Source organism: Myxine glutinosa, chromosome 13 (assembly GCF_964187855.1).
Source record: "Myxine glutinosa chromosome 13, kmMyxGlut1.1, whole genome shotgun sequence".
Lineage (NCBI taxonomy): Eukaryota > Metazoa > Chordata > Myxini > Myxiniformes > Myxinidae > Myxine > Myxine glutinosa.
Window position 1 is genome coordinate 103506285 of NC_136273.1, and position 20155 is coordinate 103526439.

The following is a 20155-nucleotide window of genomic DNA, read 5'->3' on the forward strand; positions in this document are numbered from 1 at the left end:
TGTTATCTACCCTCCACATTTGAGCATCACATCTAGCTACATGTTCCCTACCCTCCATATTTGAGCATCACATCAAGCTACATGTTCCCTACCTTCCATATTTGAGCATCATGTCAAGCTACATGTTCCCTACCTTCCATATTTGAGCATCATGTCAAGCTACATGTTCCCTACCCTCCATATTTGAGCATCATATCAAGCTACATGTTCCCTACCCTCCACATTTGAGCATCACATCAAGCTTCATGTTCTCTACCCTCCACATTTGAGCATCACATCAAGCTACATGTTCCCTACCCTCCATCCCATATTTGAGCATCACATCAAGCTACATGTTATCTACCCTCTATATTTGAGAAGCACATCAAGCTACATGTTCTCTACCCTCCATATTTGAGCATCACATCAAGCTACATGTTCTCCACCCTCCATATTTGAGCATCACATCAAGCTACATGTTCTCTACCCTCCATATTTGAGCATCACATCAAGCTACATGTTCTCTACCCTCCATATTTTAGCAGCACATCAAGCTACATGTTCTCTACCCTCCATATTTGAGCAGCACATCAAGCTACATGTTCTCTACCCTCCACATTTGAGCATCACATCAAGCTACATGTTCCCTACCCTCCATATTTGAGCATCACATCAAGCTACTTGTTCCCTACCCTCCATATTTGAGCATCATATCAAGCTACATGTTCCCTACCCTCCACATTTGAGGATCACATCAAGCTACATGTTCTCTACCCTCCATATTTGAGCAGCACATCAAGCTTCATGTTCTCTACCCTCCACATTTGAGCATCACATCAAGCTACATGTTCTCTACCCTCCATATTTGAGCATCACATCAAGCTACATGTTCTCTACCCTCCACATTTGAGCATCACATCAAGTGTTGCGATGGAAGGTTGGGATGGAGTGTTGCAAGGGTGTATTGGGATGGAGTGTTGGGATGGAGTGTTGGGATGGAGTGTTGGGATGGAGTGTTACAAACCTCATGTCTAGTAACTATGTACTTCTGATAACAAACCTCATGTCTCGTAACCATGTACTTCTGATAACAAACCTCATGTCTAGTAACCATGTACTTCTGATAACAAACCTCATGTCTCGTAACCATGTACTTCTGATAACAAACCTCATGTCTAGTAACCATGTACTTCTGATAACAAACCTCATGTCTAGTAACTATGTACTTCTGATAACAAACCTCATGTCTCGTAACCATGTACTTCTGATAACAAACCTCATGTCTCGTAACCATGTACTTCTGATAACAAACCTCATGTCTAGTAACCATGTACTTCTGATAACAAACCTCATGTCTAGTAACCATGTACTTCTGATAACAAACCTCATGTCACGTAACCATGTACTTCTGATAACAAACCTCATGTCTAGTAACCATGTACTTCTGATAACAAACCTCATGTCTAGTAACTATGTACTTCTGATAACAAACCTCATGTCTCGTAACCATGTCCTTCTGATAACAAACCTCATGTCTAGAAACCATGTACTTCTGATAACAAACCCCATGTCTAGTAACCATGTACTTCTGATAACAAACCTCATGTCTAGAAACCATGTACTTCTGATAACAAACCTCATGTCTAGTAACCATGTACTTCTGATAACAAATCTCATGTCTAGTAACCATGTACTTCTGATAACAAACCTCATGTCTAGTAACCATGTACTTCTGATAACAAACCCCATGTCTAGTAACCATGTACTTCTGATAACAAACCTCATGTCTAGAAACCATGTACTTCTGATAACAAACCTCATGTCTAGTAACCATGTACTTCTGATAACAAACCTCATGTCTAGTAACCATGTACTTCTGATAACAAACCTCATGTCTAGTAACCATGTACTTCTGATAACAAACCTCATGTCTCGTAACCATGTACTTCTGATAACAAACCTCATGTCTAGTAACCATGTACTTCTGATAACAAACCTCATGTCTAGAAACCATGTACTTCTGATAACAAACCTCATGTCTCGTAACCATGTACTTCTGATAACAAACCTCATGTCTAGAAACCATGTACTTCTGATAACAAACCTCATGTCTAGTAACCATGTACTTCTGATAACAAACCTCATGTCTAGTAACTATGTACTTCTGATAACAAACCTCATGTCTAGTAACCATGTACTTCTGATAACAAATCTCATGTCTAGTAACTATGTACTTCTGATAACAAACCTCATGTCTAGTAACCATGTACTTCTGATATCAAACCTCATGTCTAGTAACCATGTACTTCTGATAACAAACCTCATGTCTAGTAACCATGTACTTCTGATAACAAACCTCATGTCTAGTAACTATGTACTTCTGATAACAAACCTCATGTCTCGTAACCATGTATTTCTGATAACAAACCTCATGTCTAGTAACTATGTACTTCTGATAACAAACCTCATGTCTAGTAACCATGTACTTCTGATAACAAACCTCATGTCTAGTAACTATGTACTTCTGATAACAAACCCCATGTCTAGTAACCATGTACTTCTGATAACAAACCTCATGTCTAGTAACTATGTACTTCTGATAACAAACCTCATGTCTAGTAACCATGTACTTCTGATAACAAACCTCATGTCTAGTAACTATGTACTTCTGATAACAAACCTCATGTCTCGTAACCATGTACTTCTGATATCAAACCTCATGTCTAGTAACCATGTACTTCTGATAACAAACCTCATGTCTAGTAACCATGTACTTCTGATAACAAACCTCATGTCTAGTAACTATGTACTTCTGATAACAAACCTCATGTCTCGTAACCATGTACTTCTGATAACAAACCTCATGTCTAGTAACCATGTGCTTCTGATAACAAACCTCATGTCTAGTAACTATGTACTTCTGATAACAAACCTCATGTCTCGTAACCATGTACTTCTGATAACAAACCTCATGTCTAGAAACCATGTACTTCTGATAACAAACCTCATGTCTAGAAACCATGTACTTCTGATAACAAACCTCATGTCTAGTAACCATGTACTTCTGATAACAAACCTCATGTCTAGTAACCATGTACTTCTGATAACAAACCTCATGTCTAGTAACCACGTACTTCTGATAACAAACCTCATGTCTAGAAACCACGTATTTCTGATAACAAACCTCATGTCTAGAAACCATGTACTTCTGATAACAAACCTCATGTCTCGTAACCATGTACTTCTGATAACAAACCTCATGTCTAGTAACCATGTACTTCTGATAACAAACCTCATGTCTAGTAACCATGTACTTCTGATAACAAACCTCATGTCTATTAACCACATACTTCTGATAACAAACCTCATGTCTAGAAACCACGTATTTCTGATAACAAACCTCATGTCTAGAAACCATGTACTTCTGATAACAAACCTCATGTCTCGTAACCATGTACTTCTGATAACAAACCTCATGTCTAGAAACCACGTACTTCTGATAACAAACCTCATGTCTAGAAACCACGTATTTCTGAAAACAAACCTCATGTCTCGTAACCATGTACTTCTGATAACAAACCTCATGTCTAGAAACCACGTACTTCTGATAACAAACCTCATGTCTAGAAACCACGTACTTCTGATAACATACCTCATGTCTAGAAACCACGTACTTCTGATAACAAACCTCATGTCTAGAAACCACGTATTTCTGATAACAAACCTCAAGTCTAGAAACCACGTATTTCTGATAACAAACCTCATGTCTAGAAACCACGTATTTCTGATAACAAACCTCATGTCTAGAAACCACGTATTTCTGATAACAAACCTCAAGTCTAGAAACCACGTACTTCTGATAACAAACCTCATGTCTAGAAACCACGTATTTCTGATAACAAACCTCAAGTCTAGAAACCACGTATTTCTGATAACAAACCTCATGTCTAGAAACCACGTATTTCTGATAACAAACCTCATGTCTAGAAACCACGTATTTCTGATAACAAACCTCAAGTCTAGAAACCACGTACTTCTGATAACAAACCTCATGTCTGGAAACCACGTATTTCTGATAACAAACCTCATGTCTAGAAACCATGTACTTCTGATAACAAACCTCATGTCTCGTAACCATGTACTTCTGATAACAAACCTCATGTCTAGTAACCATGTACTTCTGATAACAAACCTCATGTCTAGTAACCATGTACTTCTGATAACAAACCTCATGTCTAGTAACCACGTACTTCTGATAACAAACCTCATGTCTAGTAACCATGTACTTCTGATAACAAACCTCATGTCTAGTAACCACGTACTTCTGATAACAAACCTCATGTCTAGAAACCATGTACTTCTGATAACAAACCTCATGTCTCGTAACCATGTACTTCTGATAACAAACCTCATGTCGCGAAACCACGTACTTCTGATAACAAACCTCATGTCTAGAAACCACGTATTTCTGATAACAAACCTCATGTCTCGTAACCATGTACTTCTGATAACAAACCTCATGTCTAGAAACCACGTACTTCTGATAACAAACCTCATGTCTAGAAACCACGTACTTCTGATAACAAACCTCATGTCTAGAAACCACGTACTTCTGATAACAAACCTCATGTCTAGAAACCACGTATTTCTGATAACAAACCTCAAGTCTAGAAACCACGTATTTCTGATAACAAACCTCATGTCTAGAAACCACGTATTTCTGATAACAAACCTCATGTCTAGAAACCACGTATTTCTGATAACAAACCTCAAGTCTAGAAACCACGTACTTCTGATAACAAACCTCATGTCTAGAAACCACGTACTTCTGATAACAAACCTCATGTCTAGAAACCACGTATTTCTGATAACAAACCTCAAGTCTAGAAACCACGTATTTCTGATAACAAACCTCAAGTCTAGAAACCACGTATTTCTGATAACAAACCTCATGTCTAGTAACCACGTATTTCTGATAACAAACCTCATGTCTAGAAACCACGTACTTCTGATAACAAACCTCAAGTCTAGAAACCACGTATTTCTGATAACAAACCTCAAGTCTAGAAACCACGTATTTCTGATAACAAACCTCATGTCTAGAAACCACGTACTTCTGATAACAAACCTCATGTCTAGAAACCATGTACTTCTGATAACAAACCTCATGTTTAGTAACCATGTATTTCTGATAACAAACCTCATGTCTAGTAACCATGTACTTCTGATAACAAACCTCATGTCTAGAAACCACGTATTTCTGATAACAAACCTCATGTCTAGTAACCACGTACTTCTGATAACAAACCTCATGTCTCGTAACCACGTACTTCTGATAACAAACCTCATGTCTAGAAACCACGTACTTCTGATAACAAACCTCATGTCTAGTAACCATGTACTTCTGATAACAAACCTCATGTCTAGTAACCACGTACTTCTGATAACAAACCTCATGTCTAGTAACCATGTACTTCTGATAACAAACCTAATGTCTAGTAACCATGTACTTCTGATAACAAACCTAATGTCCAGTACCCATGAACATCTGATAACCACACAGACATTTCACACAACCCACAGAGATTTCCAAAGTTAATTCACTCTGGATAAAGCATCAGCAACGACATTGTCCCTGCCCTTTCCATGTTCAATTTCCAAGTTGAACCCCTGCAAAGCCAAACTCCATCTCATCAACCTCTGATTTTTATTTTTCATTTTTTGATTGAAGGTTGAGGGGTGGTGATCAAAATCCAAAGTCAAGCAAATCTACAGTACTTTTCCCGGGAGGCCGAGCTGAAAGCCAGGTTTCATGGTGGTTGGGTGGTGAGGCCTGGAAGTATTCACTACATGGACGCCTTTAGGAACGTGGAGTTCACGGTTAATCTGTGTAGGAAAGTTCACTACATGGACGCCTTTAGGAATGTGGAGTTCACGGTTAATCCGTGTAGGAAAGTTCACTACATAGACGCCTTTAGGAACGTGGAGTTCACGGTTAGTCCATGCAGGAAAGTTCACTACATGGACGCCTTTAGGAACGTGGAGTTCACGGTTAATCCGTGTAGGAAAGTTCACTACACGGACGCCTTTAGGAACGTGGAGTTCACGGTTAATCCGTGTCGGAAAGTTCACTACATGGACGCCTTTAGGAACGTGGCGTTCACGGTTAATCCGTGTAGGAAAGTTCACTACATGGACGCCTTTAGGAACGTGGAGTTCACGGTTAATCCGTGTCGGAAAGTTCACTACATGGACGCCTTTAGGAACGTGGAGTTCACGGTTAATCCGTGTCGGAAAGTTCACTACACGGACGCCTTTAGGAACGTGGAGTTCACGGTTAATCCGTGTCGGAAAGTTCACTACATGGACGCCTTTAGGAACGTGGAGTTCACGGTTAATCCGTGTCGGAAAGTTCACTACATGGACGCCTTTAGGAACGTGGAGTTCACGGTTAGTCCGTGTAGGAATGTTCACTACATGGACGCCTTTAGGAACGTGGAGTTCACGGTTAGTCCATGCAGGAAAGTTCACTACATGGACGCCTTTAGGAACGTGGAGTTCACGGTTAGTCCATGCAGGAAAGTTCACTACATGGACGCCTTTAGGAACGTGGAGTTCACGGTTAATCCGTGTAGGAAAGTTCACTACACGGACGCCTTTAGGAACGTGGAGTTCACGGTTAATCCGTGTCGGAAAGTTCACTACATGGACGCCTTTAGGAACGTGGAGTTCACGGTTAGTCCATGCAGGAAAGTTCACTACATGGACGCCTTTAGGAACGTGGAGTTCACGGTTAATCCGTGTCGGAAAGTTCACTACATGGACGCCTTTAGGAACGTGGAGTTCACGGTTAATCCGTGTAGGAATGTTCACTACATGGACGCCTTTAGGAACGTGGAGTTCACGGTTAGTCCATGCAGGAAAGTTCACTACATGGACGCCTTTAGGAACGTGGAGTTCACGGTTAGTCCATGCAGGAAAGTTCACTACATGGACGCCTTTAGGAACGTGGAGTTCACGGTTAATCCGTGTAGGAAAGTTCACTACACGGACGCCTTTAGGAACGTGGAGTTCACGGTTAATCCGTGTCGGAAAGTTCACTACATGGACGCCTTTAGGAACGTGGCGTTCACGGTTAATCCGTGTAGGAAAGTTCACTACATGGACGCCTTTAGGAACGTGGCGTTCACGGGTAATCTGGGTCGGAAAGTTCACTACATGGACGCCTTTAGGAACGTGGCGTTCACGGTTAATCCGTGTAGGAAAGTTCACTACATGGACGCCTTTAGGAACGTGGCGTTCACGGTAAATCCGTGTAGGAAAGTTCACTACATGGATGCCTTTAGGAACGTGGAGTTCACGGTTAATCCGGGTCGGAAAGTTCACTACACGGACGCCTTTAGGAACGTGGAGTTCACGGTTAATCCGTGTAGGAAAGTTCACTACATGGACGCCTTTAGGAACGTGGCGTTCACGGGTAATCCGTGTCGGAAAGTTCACTACATGGACGCCTTTAGGAACGTGGAGTTCACGGTTAATCCGTGTCGGAAAGTTCACTACACGGACGCCTTTAGGAACGTGGAGTTCACGGTTAATCCGTGTAGGAAAGTTCACTACACGGACGCCTTTAGGAACGTGGCGTTCACGGGTAATCCGTGTCGGAAAGTTCACTACATGGACGCCTTTAGGAACGTGGAGTTCACGGTTAATCCGTGTCGGAAAGTTCACTACATGGACGCCTTTAGGAACGTGGAGTTCACGGTTAATCCGTGTCGGAAAGTTCACTACATGGACGCCTTTAGGAACGTGGAGTTCACGGTTAATCCGTGTCGGAAAGTTCACTACATGGACGCCTTTAGGAACGTGGAGTTCACGGTTAGTCCGTGTAGGAATGTTCACTACATGGACGCCTTTAGGAACGTGGAGTTCACGGTTAGTCCATGCAGGAAAGTTCACTACATGGACGCCTTTAGGAACGTGGAGTTCACGGTTAGTCCATGCAGGAAAGTTCACTACATGGACGCCTTTAGGAACGTGGAGTTCACGGTTAATCCGTGTAGGAAAGTTCACTACACGGACGCCTTTAGGAACGTGGAGTTCACGGTTAATCCGTGTCGGAAAGTTCACTACATGGACGCCTTTAGGAACGTGGAGTTCACGGTTAGTCCATGCAGGAAAGTTCACTACATGGACGCCTTTAGGAACGTGGAGTTCACGGTTAATCCGTGTCGGAAAGTTCACTACATGGACGCCTTTAGGAACGTGGAGTTCACGGTTAATCCGTGTAGGAATGTTCACTACATGGACGCCTTTAGGAACGTGGAGTTCACGGTTAGTCCATGCAGGAAAGTTCACTACATGGACGCCTTTAGGAACGTGGAGTTCACGGTTAGTCCATGCAGGAAAGTTCACTACATGGACGCCTTTAGGAACGTGGAGTTCACGGTTAATCCGTGTAGGAAAGTTCACTACACGGACGCCTTTAGGAACGTGGAGTTCACGGTTAATCCGTGTCGGAAAGTTCACTACATGGACGCCTTTAGGAACGTGGCGTTCACGGTTAATCCGTGTAGGAAAGTTCACTACATGGACGCCTTTAGGAACGTGGCGTTCACGGGTAATCTGGGTCGGAAAGTTCACTACATGGACGCCTTTAGGAACGTGGCGTTCACGGTTAATCCGTGTAGGAAAGTTCACTACATGGACGCCTTTAGGAACGTGGCGTTCACGGTAAATCCGTGTAGGAAAGTTCACTACATGGATGCCTTTAGGAACGTGGAGTTCACGGTTAATCCGGGTCGGAAAGTTCACTACACGGACGCCTTTAGGAACGTGGAGTTCACGGTTAATCCGTGTAGGAAAGTTCACTACATGGACGCCTTTAGGAACGTGGCGTTCACGGGTAATCCGTGTCGGAAAGTTCACTACATGGACGCCTTTAGGAACGTGGAGTTCACGGTTAATCCGTGTCGGAAAGTTCACTACACGGACGCCTTTAGGAACGTGGAGTTCACGGTTAATCCGTGTAGGAAAGTTCACTACATGGACGCCTTTAGGAACGTGGCGTTCACGGGTAATCCGTGTCGGAAAGTTCACTACATGGACGCCTTTAGGAACGTGGAGTTCACGGTTAATCCGTGTCGGAAAGTTCACTACATGGACGCCTTTAGGAACGTGGAGTTCACGGTTAATCCGTGTCGGAAAGTTCACTACATGGACGCCTTTAGGAACGTGGAGTTCACGGTTAATCCGTGTAGGAAAGTTCACTACATGGACGCCTTTAGGAACGTGGCGTTCACGGGTAATCCGTGTCGGAAGGTTCACTACATGGACGCCTTTAGGAACGTGGAGTTCACGGTTAATCCGTGTCGGAAAGTTCACTACATGGACGCCTTTAGGAACGTGGCGTTCACGGTTAATCCGTGTCGGAAAGTTCACTACACGGACGCCTTTAGGAACGTGGCGTTCACGGTTAATCCGTGTAGGAAAGTTCACTACATGGACGCCTTTAGGAACGTGGAGTTCACGGTTAATCCGTGTCGGAAAGTTCACTACATGGACGCCTTTAGGAACGTGGAGTTCACGGTTAATCCGTGTCGGAAAGTTCACTACACGGACGCCTTTAGGAACGTGGAGTTCACGGGTAATCCGTGTCGGAAAGTTCACTACATGGACGCCTTTAGGAACATGGAGTTCACGGTTAATCCGGGTCGGAAAGTTCACTACACGGACGCCTTTAGGAACGTGGAGTTCACGGTTAATCCATGTAGGAATTTTTGCTCGGCTGCTCCGCAGCATTCAGTGCTTCAACTCTTTCTAACTCGTAATAATCACTGGTGGGCCGCTTGTCACTGTAGTCACGTGAATAGCGGTCTCCTTCTCGGCCACTACCCTGATAATCATTCCTTCTGGAGCTGCCGTAACTCTGTGAGCCTCCATAGTAATATCGACGACGGCCACCACCAAAACTACCACCACGTTTTCCTCTTCTGTAGCCCCCTCGACGCCTACGGCCTGCCTTCTCTGCGGCTATGGTCCGACCATTCAAATCCTTCTCTGCCTCTTTGGCGTCCTTTGTGTTTTCAAACGTGACAAAGCCAAACCCTCTTGACTTGTGCGTTTCCCTGTCTTTTACCAACCGCACTTCCAAAAGCGGTCCATATTTGCTGAAGACAGAGGTCAGAACTTCTTCCTTTGTTTTGAAGTTCAGTCCACCTTCAAATAACTTGCCAAATGTGCCACCATCCCTAACTGGTGTGGTGTTATTTTCCCTACTGGGCTTTTTAACAAACATCGGATTACCAGAAACTTGACCACCGGCCAAATCATTCCCGATAACAAAAGATATTCCCTCTACAGGTAGAGTGGCTTGTAAACCTACGGTGACCGGTCCTGACACCACATCAGACTTTAATTGGATGACATGAAGTGGAGCTTTAACATAGCCACCAACCCCCTGTAAAAGAACACTAACACCAGTTGCCGTCTTCTCTGACAATGGCAAAATGCCTTCAAGCATTAAAGATTGATGTGCTCCTGTGTCCCTCAATACCCTAACAGGTCTCTGGTTAGTCAAGTCTCCATCCAGTGACACAAACCCCTCTGAACTAAAAGGTTTGTAACCCTCTTGAACAAGGTCGTTCTGTGATGCCGTAACTTTGGCATGGGAACCTTCACAAGGCACTGTCCTCCAAGGACGATTTCTCGCATTTGCCAATGCATTCGGAGTTGTACTAGTCTGACTCCGCTCCTGATTTTTCCTTTCCAGGGCATAACATTGGGACATAAAATGCCCAGGTTTCTTGCAAAAAGTGCAAGTAGGCCCTGGGGAAAAACTCGAGGTCTGCCTTGGGCCCCCCCGGAAGATAAGTCTGTCTTGGAACTGTAGTCTTCTGATCCCCTGAAGTCGCGGTGTCAGATTTGTCCTCATAGTCATCTCTAGGCCGCCCCTATGAATATTCGTTCTCCGCACCGGATGTACCATAACTCCCCTGGAGAACTCTAGGCGGGAAGTTAGGTTTGTCGAACCCCATCCTGTGTGTCAAGGCATAGTCATCTGCTACGGTTGCTGCCTCATACAACTCTGGGACCTTCTTTTCCTCCAGATGTACTTTAATGTCCGCGTGGACACACTGTTTGAATTCCTCCACCAAGATCAATTGTCGCAACAGTTTGAAGTCTTTCCCAATCCCCTTCGAGTCACACCACCAATCAAACATGGTTTCCTTCATTCTGGCAAACTCCACATGGGTCTCACTCTCCCTCTTACTGGCATTCCTGAATTTTTGCCGGTAAGCTTCAGGGACCAATTCATAGGCTTTGAGAATGGTTTTCTTCACTATCTCATAATCTGCACATTGGTCAATCGGTAAAGCCGAATAGACATCTTGAGCTTTACCCACCAGAACACTTTGCACTAACATAGTCCAGGACCCCACAGGCCATTTTAGCATTTGAGCCACTTTCTCAAAGTGTAAAAAAAACTTGGCTACCTCCTTTTCATTGAAGGTTGGAACCAGCCTCACATGCCTACCAACATCCCAGGTGTTCTGACTAGTTGTCGAACTAGCCGGCATGGATACGACTTCTCTCCGTTCTCCCATTAATTCCAGCTCCTTGAGTTTAACTTCCTTCTGATACTCCATGTCACGTTCCTTTAACTCCCTTTCGGCTCTCCTTTCCTCTGCTCTTTTCTCCTCGAGTTCTCGTTCCTGTTCTACTCTTTTTTCCACGAGTTCTCGGTCCTGTTCTACTCTTCTTTCCTCGAGTTCTCTTTCAGCTCTCCTTTCCTCTGCTGTTCTCTCCTCGGCTTTCCATTCCAACTCTTTTAACCTTTCCTGGCTCTGCAGTTGCATCTCCATTTTCCGGGGCTCCACATTTTCTTTTTCCTCGGGTAACCAATCCAAGGCTACCTCTGTCCATGTTCCCTGTCCCACCAGAGATTCTACCACCAATGTCTGCATCTCTGCTTTCTTCATATGAGCTCGGAGTATCAAGAGTTCCGATCTTTTTAACGCTAGGAACTGTGCCTCATTAGGGGACGCCGCAAACTTTCCTGCATCAAACACCATGGTGACTATCAGTTACCACCTGTTAACCTTCACACAAAAAAATTTCCAATTTTTTTGAAAGATTTGGGAATGTTCGAAAAATTCCATCAACGTCTGATGGTTGGGAATTTTGGGAATTTTAGGGAATTCGATCCCGGACGAATGTTATCAGGGAATTTAATCCCGGATGAGGACCCCAATTTCAATTTGGGCCAATTTTGGACGAGTTCCCAATATCTCGGACGAGCCCCCAATTTCTGTTACGCGCTCCTCCCCAACCCCCTGGTCACGGTGTACCTCCGAGCCCCAAGAGGAGTCACGGCAGAAAAATGTGTTATTCTGTATGTCAAAGATCAATGGTGAAGCCACACCAATTGTTACTCACAAACAAATATTGTATTAAGATCACACAAGAATAACAGTACAACAATAATATGAATCAAAAGTACAATCAATATCCTATAATGGTACCATCCGTTTTATAATATATAACTCACTGTGCTCCAAGTGAGTGAAACAAGAACATTCCCAATGTCTCTTTCCCGGCTTCAAACCCCAAAGTTATTTCGCTCCAGCGATCGTCAGATCAATGTCCAATCGAGACCAGAATCCCGTTGGGTTGGCAGTTACAATCCTGCTGCCACAGCTGTGCAAAGGCGCCCTCAAGGCGACTGGGAAATCCAAAGGCGCCCTCCAGGCGATGGGGAAATCACACCCTCGGGTATGGACGTTCCACAGCTCACAGTCGGCGACACGCAGACTTTCCACTCAAAAGCCACGTCACACACACAACCCAGATCGACTTTTGAATGCGGTGAAAATGGTCGAAACGAGACGAAACCGTGAGCGAAGCGCAAGTCTTGCGCGAGTCAAAATGGCCGATGGCCCGGTCTCGTGGTGCAACGGCACGACGATGATTCTCTCCTGAATCGATCGCAAAACCTGACACGCAGGTTAATCTGTCACAGCGATAACCACTCTGTCGCAGGAATCCCTTTCCTGGGAAACCCAAAAGTTCGCTCATGACTGTTGTTTGCCAACGTTCGCTCCAAACCGCAAATAGCTCGGCTCCTTCTTGTCCGACTCACTCGCTCCGCCTTCTTTTTCCTCCTCTTCCTCTTCGTCGTCCCGTTCCCGATCCGGTTTCCTGTTTCTTTTAACACTAACATTTTCACCTTTTGAAAAAAGTTCATAAACAATAAACCTTTTGAAAACAATAATAGTACATGGAATCCAAAATGTTTACAGTGGATGAAAACCACCACAACGGAAGTGACGAATCCGTAACAAAAGCTAAAAGCGGATAGTTTTTTTTTAGATCGAAAGGTCAAAGATCAAGGCTTCATAAAATCATAAATTTTCATTGTGTATTTTTCAAAACTGTTTTCGTTATTTTTAGCATACTGAAGAAGAAGAAGAAGATGATGTCTGAATACAAACGGACACAGACGGAGTTTGCATTTTCAGATGCTTCTAGTTTTTACATTGTAATTCAGATCTGAAATACATGTGTTTGTGCAAGGAGAGCAGGAGCAGCATTGATGATGGCTTTTGTCCATCGTTCTTGACTTACTCCGTCATCTTGCCCTTCCCTGTCGCTCCACCCCATTCCTCGCAGTGAGGAGTACATGGAAAAGTTTGAGGAGCGGAACCTCCGTGCTTATTCCGTGGAGCCTCTTCTCATTTTCCCAACACACTACACAGGACAACAAAACTACATCAGTGACACTGAGACATCAACCATCTGGGACGATGATGTCAGATTGACCGATGATGCTGTGCAATCGCAGAGCAGTTGGCAAACTCCAGGTAAAGCCTCGGAGCAGGGAGAAATCAGCAGCCAGGCGCAGAATGTTGCGACCGGAACCACCTTGGAGAGGATGAGTCACAACGAACTTTAACTTCCTGTGTGGAGATGCTGGACATCCTGCCAGAACATATGGAGTTTTGAGAACAACTATGGAGTGATATTTAAGGCACCTGTCGTGCTGGTCATGCCAGAGGTGTGACATTCAAATCTTAACGAGGTTTGAAGTCACTCGTTCACCTTGCTTTACCTTATCTGGTGTTGGCTGCCCTTCTGGAGGTGGTGTCCTCAGGTTGTAAACTGCTATTGAATATGGTTGTAGTTATTTAATTTCTTCTTTTTTTGTTTTAATTTTGGAAATAATTGTTGAATGAACATTTCTTGATTGTGATTATTTTAATTTACCTGTACTTTCTCCACTTGTTGCTGTATACAGAAGATTTCACCATCCTCTCCTTGGTTGTCAAATGGTTCGGAACCAAGTGAAGGCTTTGGTAGTCTTTTTCCCATATTTGCAATAGGTTCATCCAAAGCCTTTTATGACGTCATCACTCACCCCCTCAATCTCCACAAATAATGAGCTTTAAAAAGGAAGACCGGTGCAAGGCCGAGGCTGAGATTGATCACATTTTGTGGAACACAATGCTGCAGTAATGGTGTGATGTGAGATTACAGGACCAGCACACCTCTCCCGCACCCAACAATTAATCCAGAATTGTGGAACATTTTCCATATGAATGCAGAATGTAGACATCATGTACAAATTCTGCTATTTCAAACAGCCTGACAGGTGTCATTTCACATCATTGAGCTACTTGAGTTGCTTTTCTGCTTGTTGATCATGGAAGGGAATTGTTGACAGAACATGTTGGAGTCATTTGGGAATTTTGTGTGGAGGTTTTTTGTTATTGCTTTATTCATGAGACATCACATGGAGGTGCAATGATTGCTCCAGTGCAATAGATCCTACATGTTGGCACTACAATGTGTTTCCAAGAATGATCCCCACCATTCCCAAGAGTCTCTGTGATATCCCTCAGTATTATTATTACCCCTTTGGTGGAGGTGAAGTCACTGTTGTTTCTCCATATAATCAGGATCGGATTAAGACATCCTATGACCCTGGGCACTGAATATGTAGAGGGCCTCATTCCCTGCCATGCTGTTCTCACATACACACTCTTCAACTCTGGAAAATCCTCTCTATCTCTTTGCTGATGACTCCACTCTCTGCCGCTCCACTCCTCATCCCTCAGATCGGCAGTCTGCATCCTCCTCACTCTCTGCAGACCTGGACAAAATCACAGACTGGTCAAACAAGTGGAACATGTCTTTCAATCCTGACAAATCTCACACTCTTACTATGTCTCTCCGAAAGGACCGACTGGACAACCCTCCCATCTACTTTCTCAACAATCCTCTCCAAGAAGTTCTGTCGCTCAAGCTTTTGGGTCTCACTATCTGCCATGATCTTTCCTGGGAAAACCACATTTCAAATCTGGCCTCCAAAGCCAGTCGCCGACTGGGCATGCTCCGTCGTGCGAAGTCCTTCCTTGGCACACCTGAGCTCCTCACCACATACAAGGCTCTCATCCGCAGCTCAATGGAATACTGCTCTCCCCTCTGGGCTGGTGCTCCTGCCTCACACCTTGCTCGGCTTCACACTGTTGAAACCAAAGCTTTCAGAATCATTGGAATCTGCTTCAATGAAGCTGACTATGAGGGCCTTTAACGTACTCACCGCAGGCAGGTAGGTGGTCTTTCTGTCTTCTACCGACTCCTCTCTGGCCTTGCTCCCCCAGCTCTCAATGTGCTCTGTCCCCCAAATACTCCTACAGATCGCACAAGATCTGTGAGCAACCCTCTTATGGTTAAACTGCCAAATTCTAGGCCCTCTATTCACCTTCACTCTTTCATTCCTCTTTACTCCCGCCTCTGGAACAAACTCCCTCACTGTCTTCAATCCTTCTCCTCCCTCCATGTCTTCAAAAGACCTGTTCACCACCATCTATTATCTTTCCCCATTCAAAACCTTGATGTTTTCTACCGCCGCTAATTCACCCCAGATGCATCTCTTTCAATCTCCGACTTCATTCCTGAAATTCCTAGTAGTGTCAATTTGTTTTATGCCGTGTACCCCTCCCAAACCCCCTCCACCCATACTCCGCAAGCCCTCTCTCTCCCTCCCACAGATCTCCCTATGTCCCTGTTCTCTACTGTTTTACTTGTGTGCTTCCCTCCCTCTCCCCATCTTGTCTCCCGCTCCCTTTATTATGTTTTATGTGTCCGGTATTTTTTTGTGTTTAATGTGCTGGCTCTTACGCGAGCCTCGATCTTGTATACAAAAAAATAAAAATACCTGTTGCTTCATTTCATTGCTTTTAATTATCAATCGAATTTACACTTATGTCACAATTCGCACGAGAGTTCTTTTTCCAGCTAGAATTTAGCCCAGTTTGTTTAAAGCTAGGATAATTACTTTTATTTTTGATCCAAGTTTAGGCCTCAAGTGTCATTTTTATAGACTGGGTTTTGATATAAGCTTTCCGGTTGTACTTTCCTCCGATGACAACATTGTTTGTTTTGTTTGTTTTTTGTCCTTGCGCAATTTTCCTGGATAATTCAAGCTTGTGTGGTTATGCGGATTGGTTTGTATTAACGGTATCCACAATGTGTCTTTATTGGCTACAGGTTGTTGCAAACCAACATTCTCGTTTTGCCCGAAATGTTTGTGTTTACTTTCATCCTGTCCGTGTCAATCAAAAGTGCAAATAAACATTTTGAGCAGTTTGGGCTTAACTTGTGATTAATGAAACACAACATGAAGGAATCACAATCATTCCCCATATATCCTATTTGCCAAAATGTATTTGGAATGTTGACATATTCTTCTTTTCTTTCCCTTGTTTATTCGGCTTCTATTGAGGTTCCCACTGGAAGTCTGTTGTCCTTGTAAACGACGACTCTGAGAAAACCGTTATAGCTCGCTCTACGAAACTTTTACTGATTACCGATACCTACACTACATGACCAAAAGTATGTGGACACCCATTCTAATTAGTGGATTCGGCTATTTCAGCCACACCTATTGCTGACAGGTACAGTCACGTGAAAAAGTAAGTACACCTCATGTAAAGTTTTGACTTTTTCAACATATTTCAACATACAGCTATTTAATCTTCATTTCAACAATATTGATATTGTTATGGATCTCAGAGTACGGCACTCCCATTAGCAAGGGGGGGGGGGGGTTAATCCCCTTGTCTTGTTTAGCTGGCCGTCTCCGGTCCTGGAACTGTCCCGCTCCTTTGTGGGGTGAGATTGGCCAGGGTGATTGGTCAAATGTTTCCCAAATACCTTCACCAATCTCTCCGCAAAGCAGGGAGATGAGTCCCTGCTCGAACCGCGGATATGATGGTAATTGCCGAGCGGTTTAGCAATCCACGATCCGAGCCGTTAACAAAAGGACTAAACCCGATTTAAAGCGGTTGGCCAAATCGTGCCACAGGTACTCAATTGGGGACAGGACGCAAGCGATCGGATGAGAGGAACCAAAGAATAAGAAGGGTGAAGGAAGAACAAATATGGTTTATTTACGACACTAAAAGAGGAAACGAAAGAAGGGAATATACAAGAAGAAGGAAATAAAAGGACGTAGGGCAAGCATATCTAAACAGTCTTAACTTATCACGACCCCAGGGCAAAACAGGCAGACTCACATGGAATGGTAGCTGGTAGGGGAGGAAGGTGGTTTTCAATGTGGTTTTCAATGCCAGCAGAAGTGCGGAAAGTGGTTCTGCAACACTAACACAAGTGCAAAAAGTGGTATTCAATGCCAGCACAAGTGCGGAAAGTAGTTCTGCAACACCCGCGCAATTGCGAAAGTGGCTTTTCAACATTAACACAAGTGCGATAAGATGGTTTTCAACGCCAGTATGAGTGCGGAAAGTGGTTTTTGCAACAATAACACAAGTGCAAAAAGTGATTTTTCAACACTAACACAAGTGCGATAAGTGGTTTTCAACAATAGCACGAGTGCGGAAAGTGGTTTTTGCAACAATGACACAAGTGCGAAAAGTGGTTTTGCAAGACCAGCATAAGTGTGGAAACTGGTTTTCCAACACCAACACAAGTGCAAAAAGTGGTATTCAATGCCAGCACAAGTGCAGAAAATGGTTTTGCAACACTAACACAAGTGAGAAAAGTGGTTTTGCAACACTAAAACATGTGCGAAAAGTGGTTTTGCAACACTAAAACATGTGCGAAAAGTGGTTTTTCCACACTAACACAAGTGCGAAAGTGGTTATGCAACACTAGCTCAAGTGCGGAAAGTGGTTTTCAATGCCAGCACAAGTGTGGAAATTGGTTTTGCAACACCAACAGAAGTGTGGAAATTTGTTTTTGCAACACTAACCCAAGTGCGAAAGGTGGTATTCAATGCCAGAACAAGTGTGGAAAATAGTTCTGCAACACGAGCACAAGTGCGAAAGTGGTTTTGAACACTAACAGGTGCGCGAAAAGTGGTTTTCAACACAAGCATAAGAGCAAAAAGTGCTTTTCAGCACTAACCCAAGTGCGAAAAGTGGTTTTCAATGCCAGCACAAGTGCGGAAAGTGGTTTTGCAACACTAGCTCAAGTGCACAAAGTGGTTTTGAACACTAACAGGTGCACGAAAAGTGGTTTTCAACACCAGCAGAAGTGCGAAAAGTAGTTTTCAACGACAGCACAAGTGCGGAAAGTAGTTTTGCAATACCAGCACATGTGTGATAAGTGGTTATTAATGCCAGCACAAGTGTGGACAGTGGTTTTGCTTAATTAACACCAGTGCAAAAAGTGGTTTTCAATGCCAGCACAAGTGCGAAAAGTGGTTTGGCAACACTAACACAAGTGAGACAAGTGGTTTTGAACACTAACAGGTGCGCGAAAAGTGGTTTTCAACACCAGCAGAAGTGCGAAAAGTGGTTTTCAACGACAGCACAAGTGCGGAAAGTGCTTTTGCAATACCAGCACACGTGTGAAAAGTGGTTATTAATGCCAGCACAAGAGTGGAAAGTGGTTGTGCTTAATTAACACCAGTGCAAAAAGTGGTTTTCAATGCCAGCACAAGTGCGGAAAGTGGTTCTGCAACACTAACACAATTGTGGAAAGTGGTTTTCAATGCCAGCACAAGTGCGGAAATTGGTTTTGCAACACCAAGACAAATGCGAATTGTGGTTTTCAACACGAGCACAAGCACGGAAAGTGGTTTTCAACACTAGCATGAGTGAGGAGAGTGGTTTTCAACACTAATACAAGTGCGTTAATTGGTTTTGCAACACAAGCACAAGGGTAGAACGTGGTTTTCAACACGAGTGCAAGTGCGGGAAGTGGTTCTGCAACACTAACTCAAGTGCGGACAGTGGTTTTCACCGCCAGCACAAATGCCTAAAGTGGTTCTGCAACACAAGCTCAAGTGCAGAAAGTGGTATTCAACGCCAGCACAAGTGTGGAAAGTAGTTCTGCAACAATAACACAAGTGCAAAAAGTGATTTTTCAACACTAACACAAGTGCGATAAGTGGTTTTCAACAATAGCACGAGTGCGGAAAGTGGTTTTTGCAACAATGACACAAGTGCGAAAAGTGGTTTTGCAAGACCAGCATAAGTGTGGAAAGTGGTTTTCCAACACCAACACAAGTGCAAAAAGTGGTATTCAATGCCAGCACAAGTGCAGAAAATGGTTTTGCAACACTAACACAAGTGAGAAAAGTGGTTTTGCAACACTAAAACATGTGCGAAAAGTGGTTTTGCAACACTAAAACATGTGCGAAAAGTGGTTTTTCAACACTAACACAAGTGCGAATTGTGTTTTTCAACACGAGCGCAAGCGCGGAAAGTGGTTTTCAACAATATCATGAGTGCGGAGAGTGGTTCTGCAACACCAGCAGAAGTGTGGAAATTTGTTTTTGCAACACTAACCCAAGTGCGAAAGGTGGTATTCAATGCCAGAACAAGTGCGGAATGTAGTTCTGCAACACGAGCACAAGTGCGAAAGTGGTTTTGCAACACTAACACAAGTGTGATAAGATGGTTTACAACACTAACACGAGTGCGATAAGTGGTTTTGCAACACTAACAGGAGCGCGAAAAGTGGTTTTCAACACTAACCCAAGTGCGAAAAGTGGTTTTCAACACCAGCACAAGTGCGGAAAGTGGTTCTGCAACACTAGCTCAAGTGCGGAAAGTGGTTTTCAACACCAGTATAAGTGTAGAAAGTGGTTTTGCAACATTAACACAAGTGCAAAAAGTGGTATTCAATGCCAGCACAAGTGCGGAAAGTA

At 43.7% G+C, this 20155-nt stretch overlaps 1 protein-coding gene across 1 annotated transcript in view; it reads left to right on the forward strand.

The window, feature by feature from the left end:
- LOC137413781 (procollagen galactosyltransferase 1) overlaps window positions 1-16626 on the forward strand; it is a 204155-nt gene extending 187529 nt beyond the window's left edge. Inside the window, exon 12 of the mRNA XM_078767833.1 lies at window positions 13648-16626. Coding sequence (XP_078623959.1) covers window positions 13648-13930 — 283 coding nt within the window. The 3' untranslated portion in view covers window positions 13931-16626. The remainder of the gene's footprint in view (window positions 1-13647) is intronic.
- Window positions 16627-20155: the final 3529 nt, after the last annotated feature.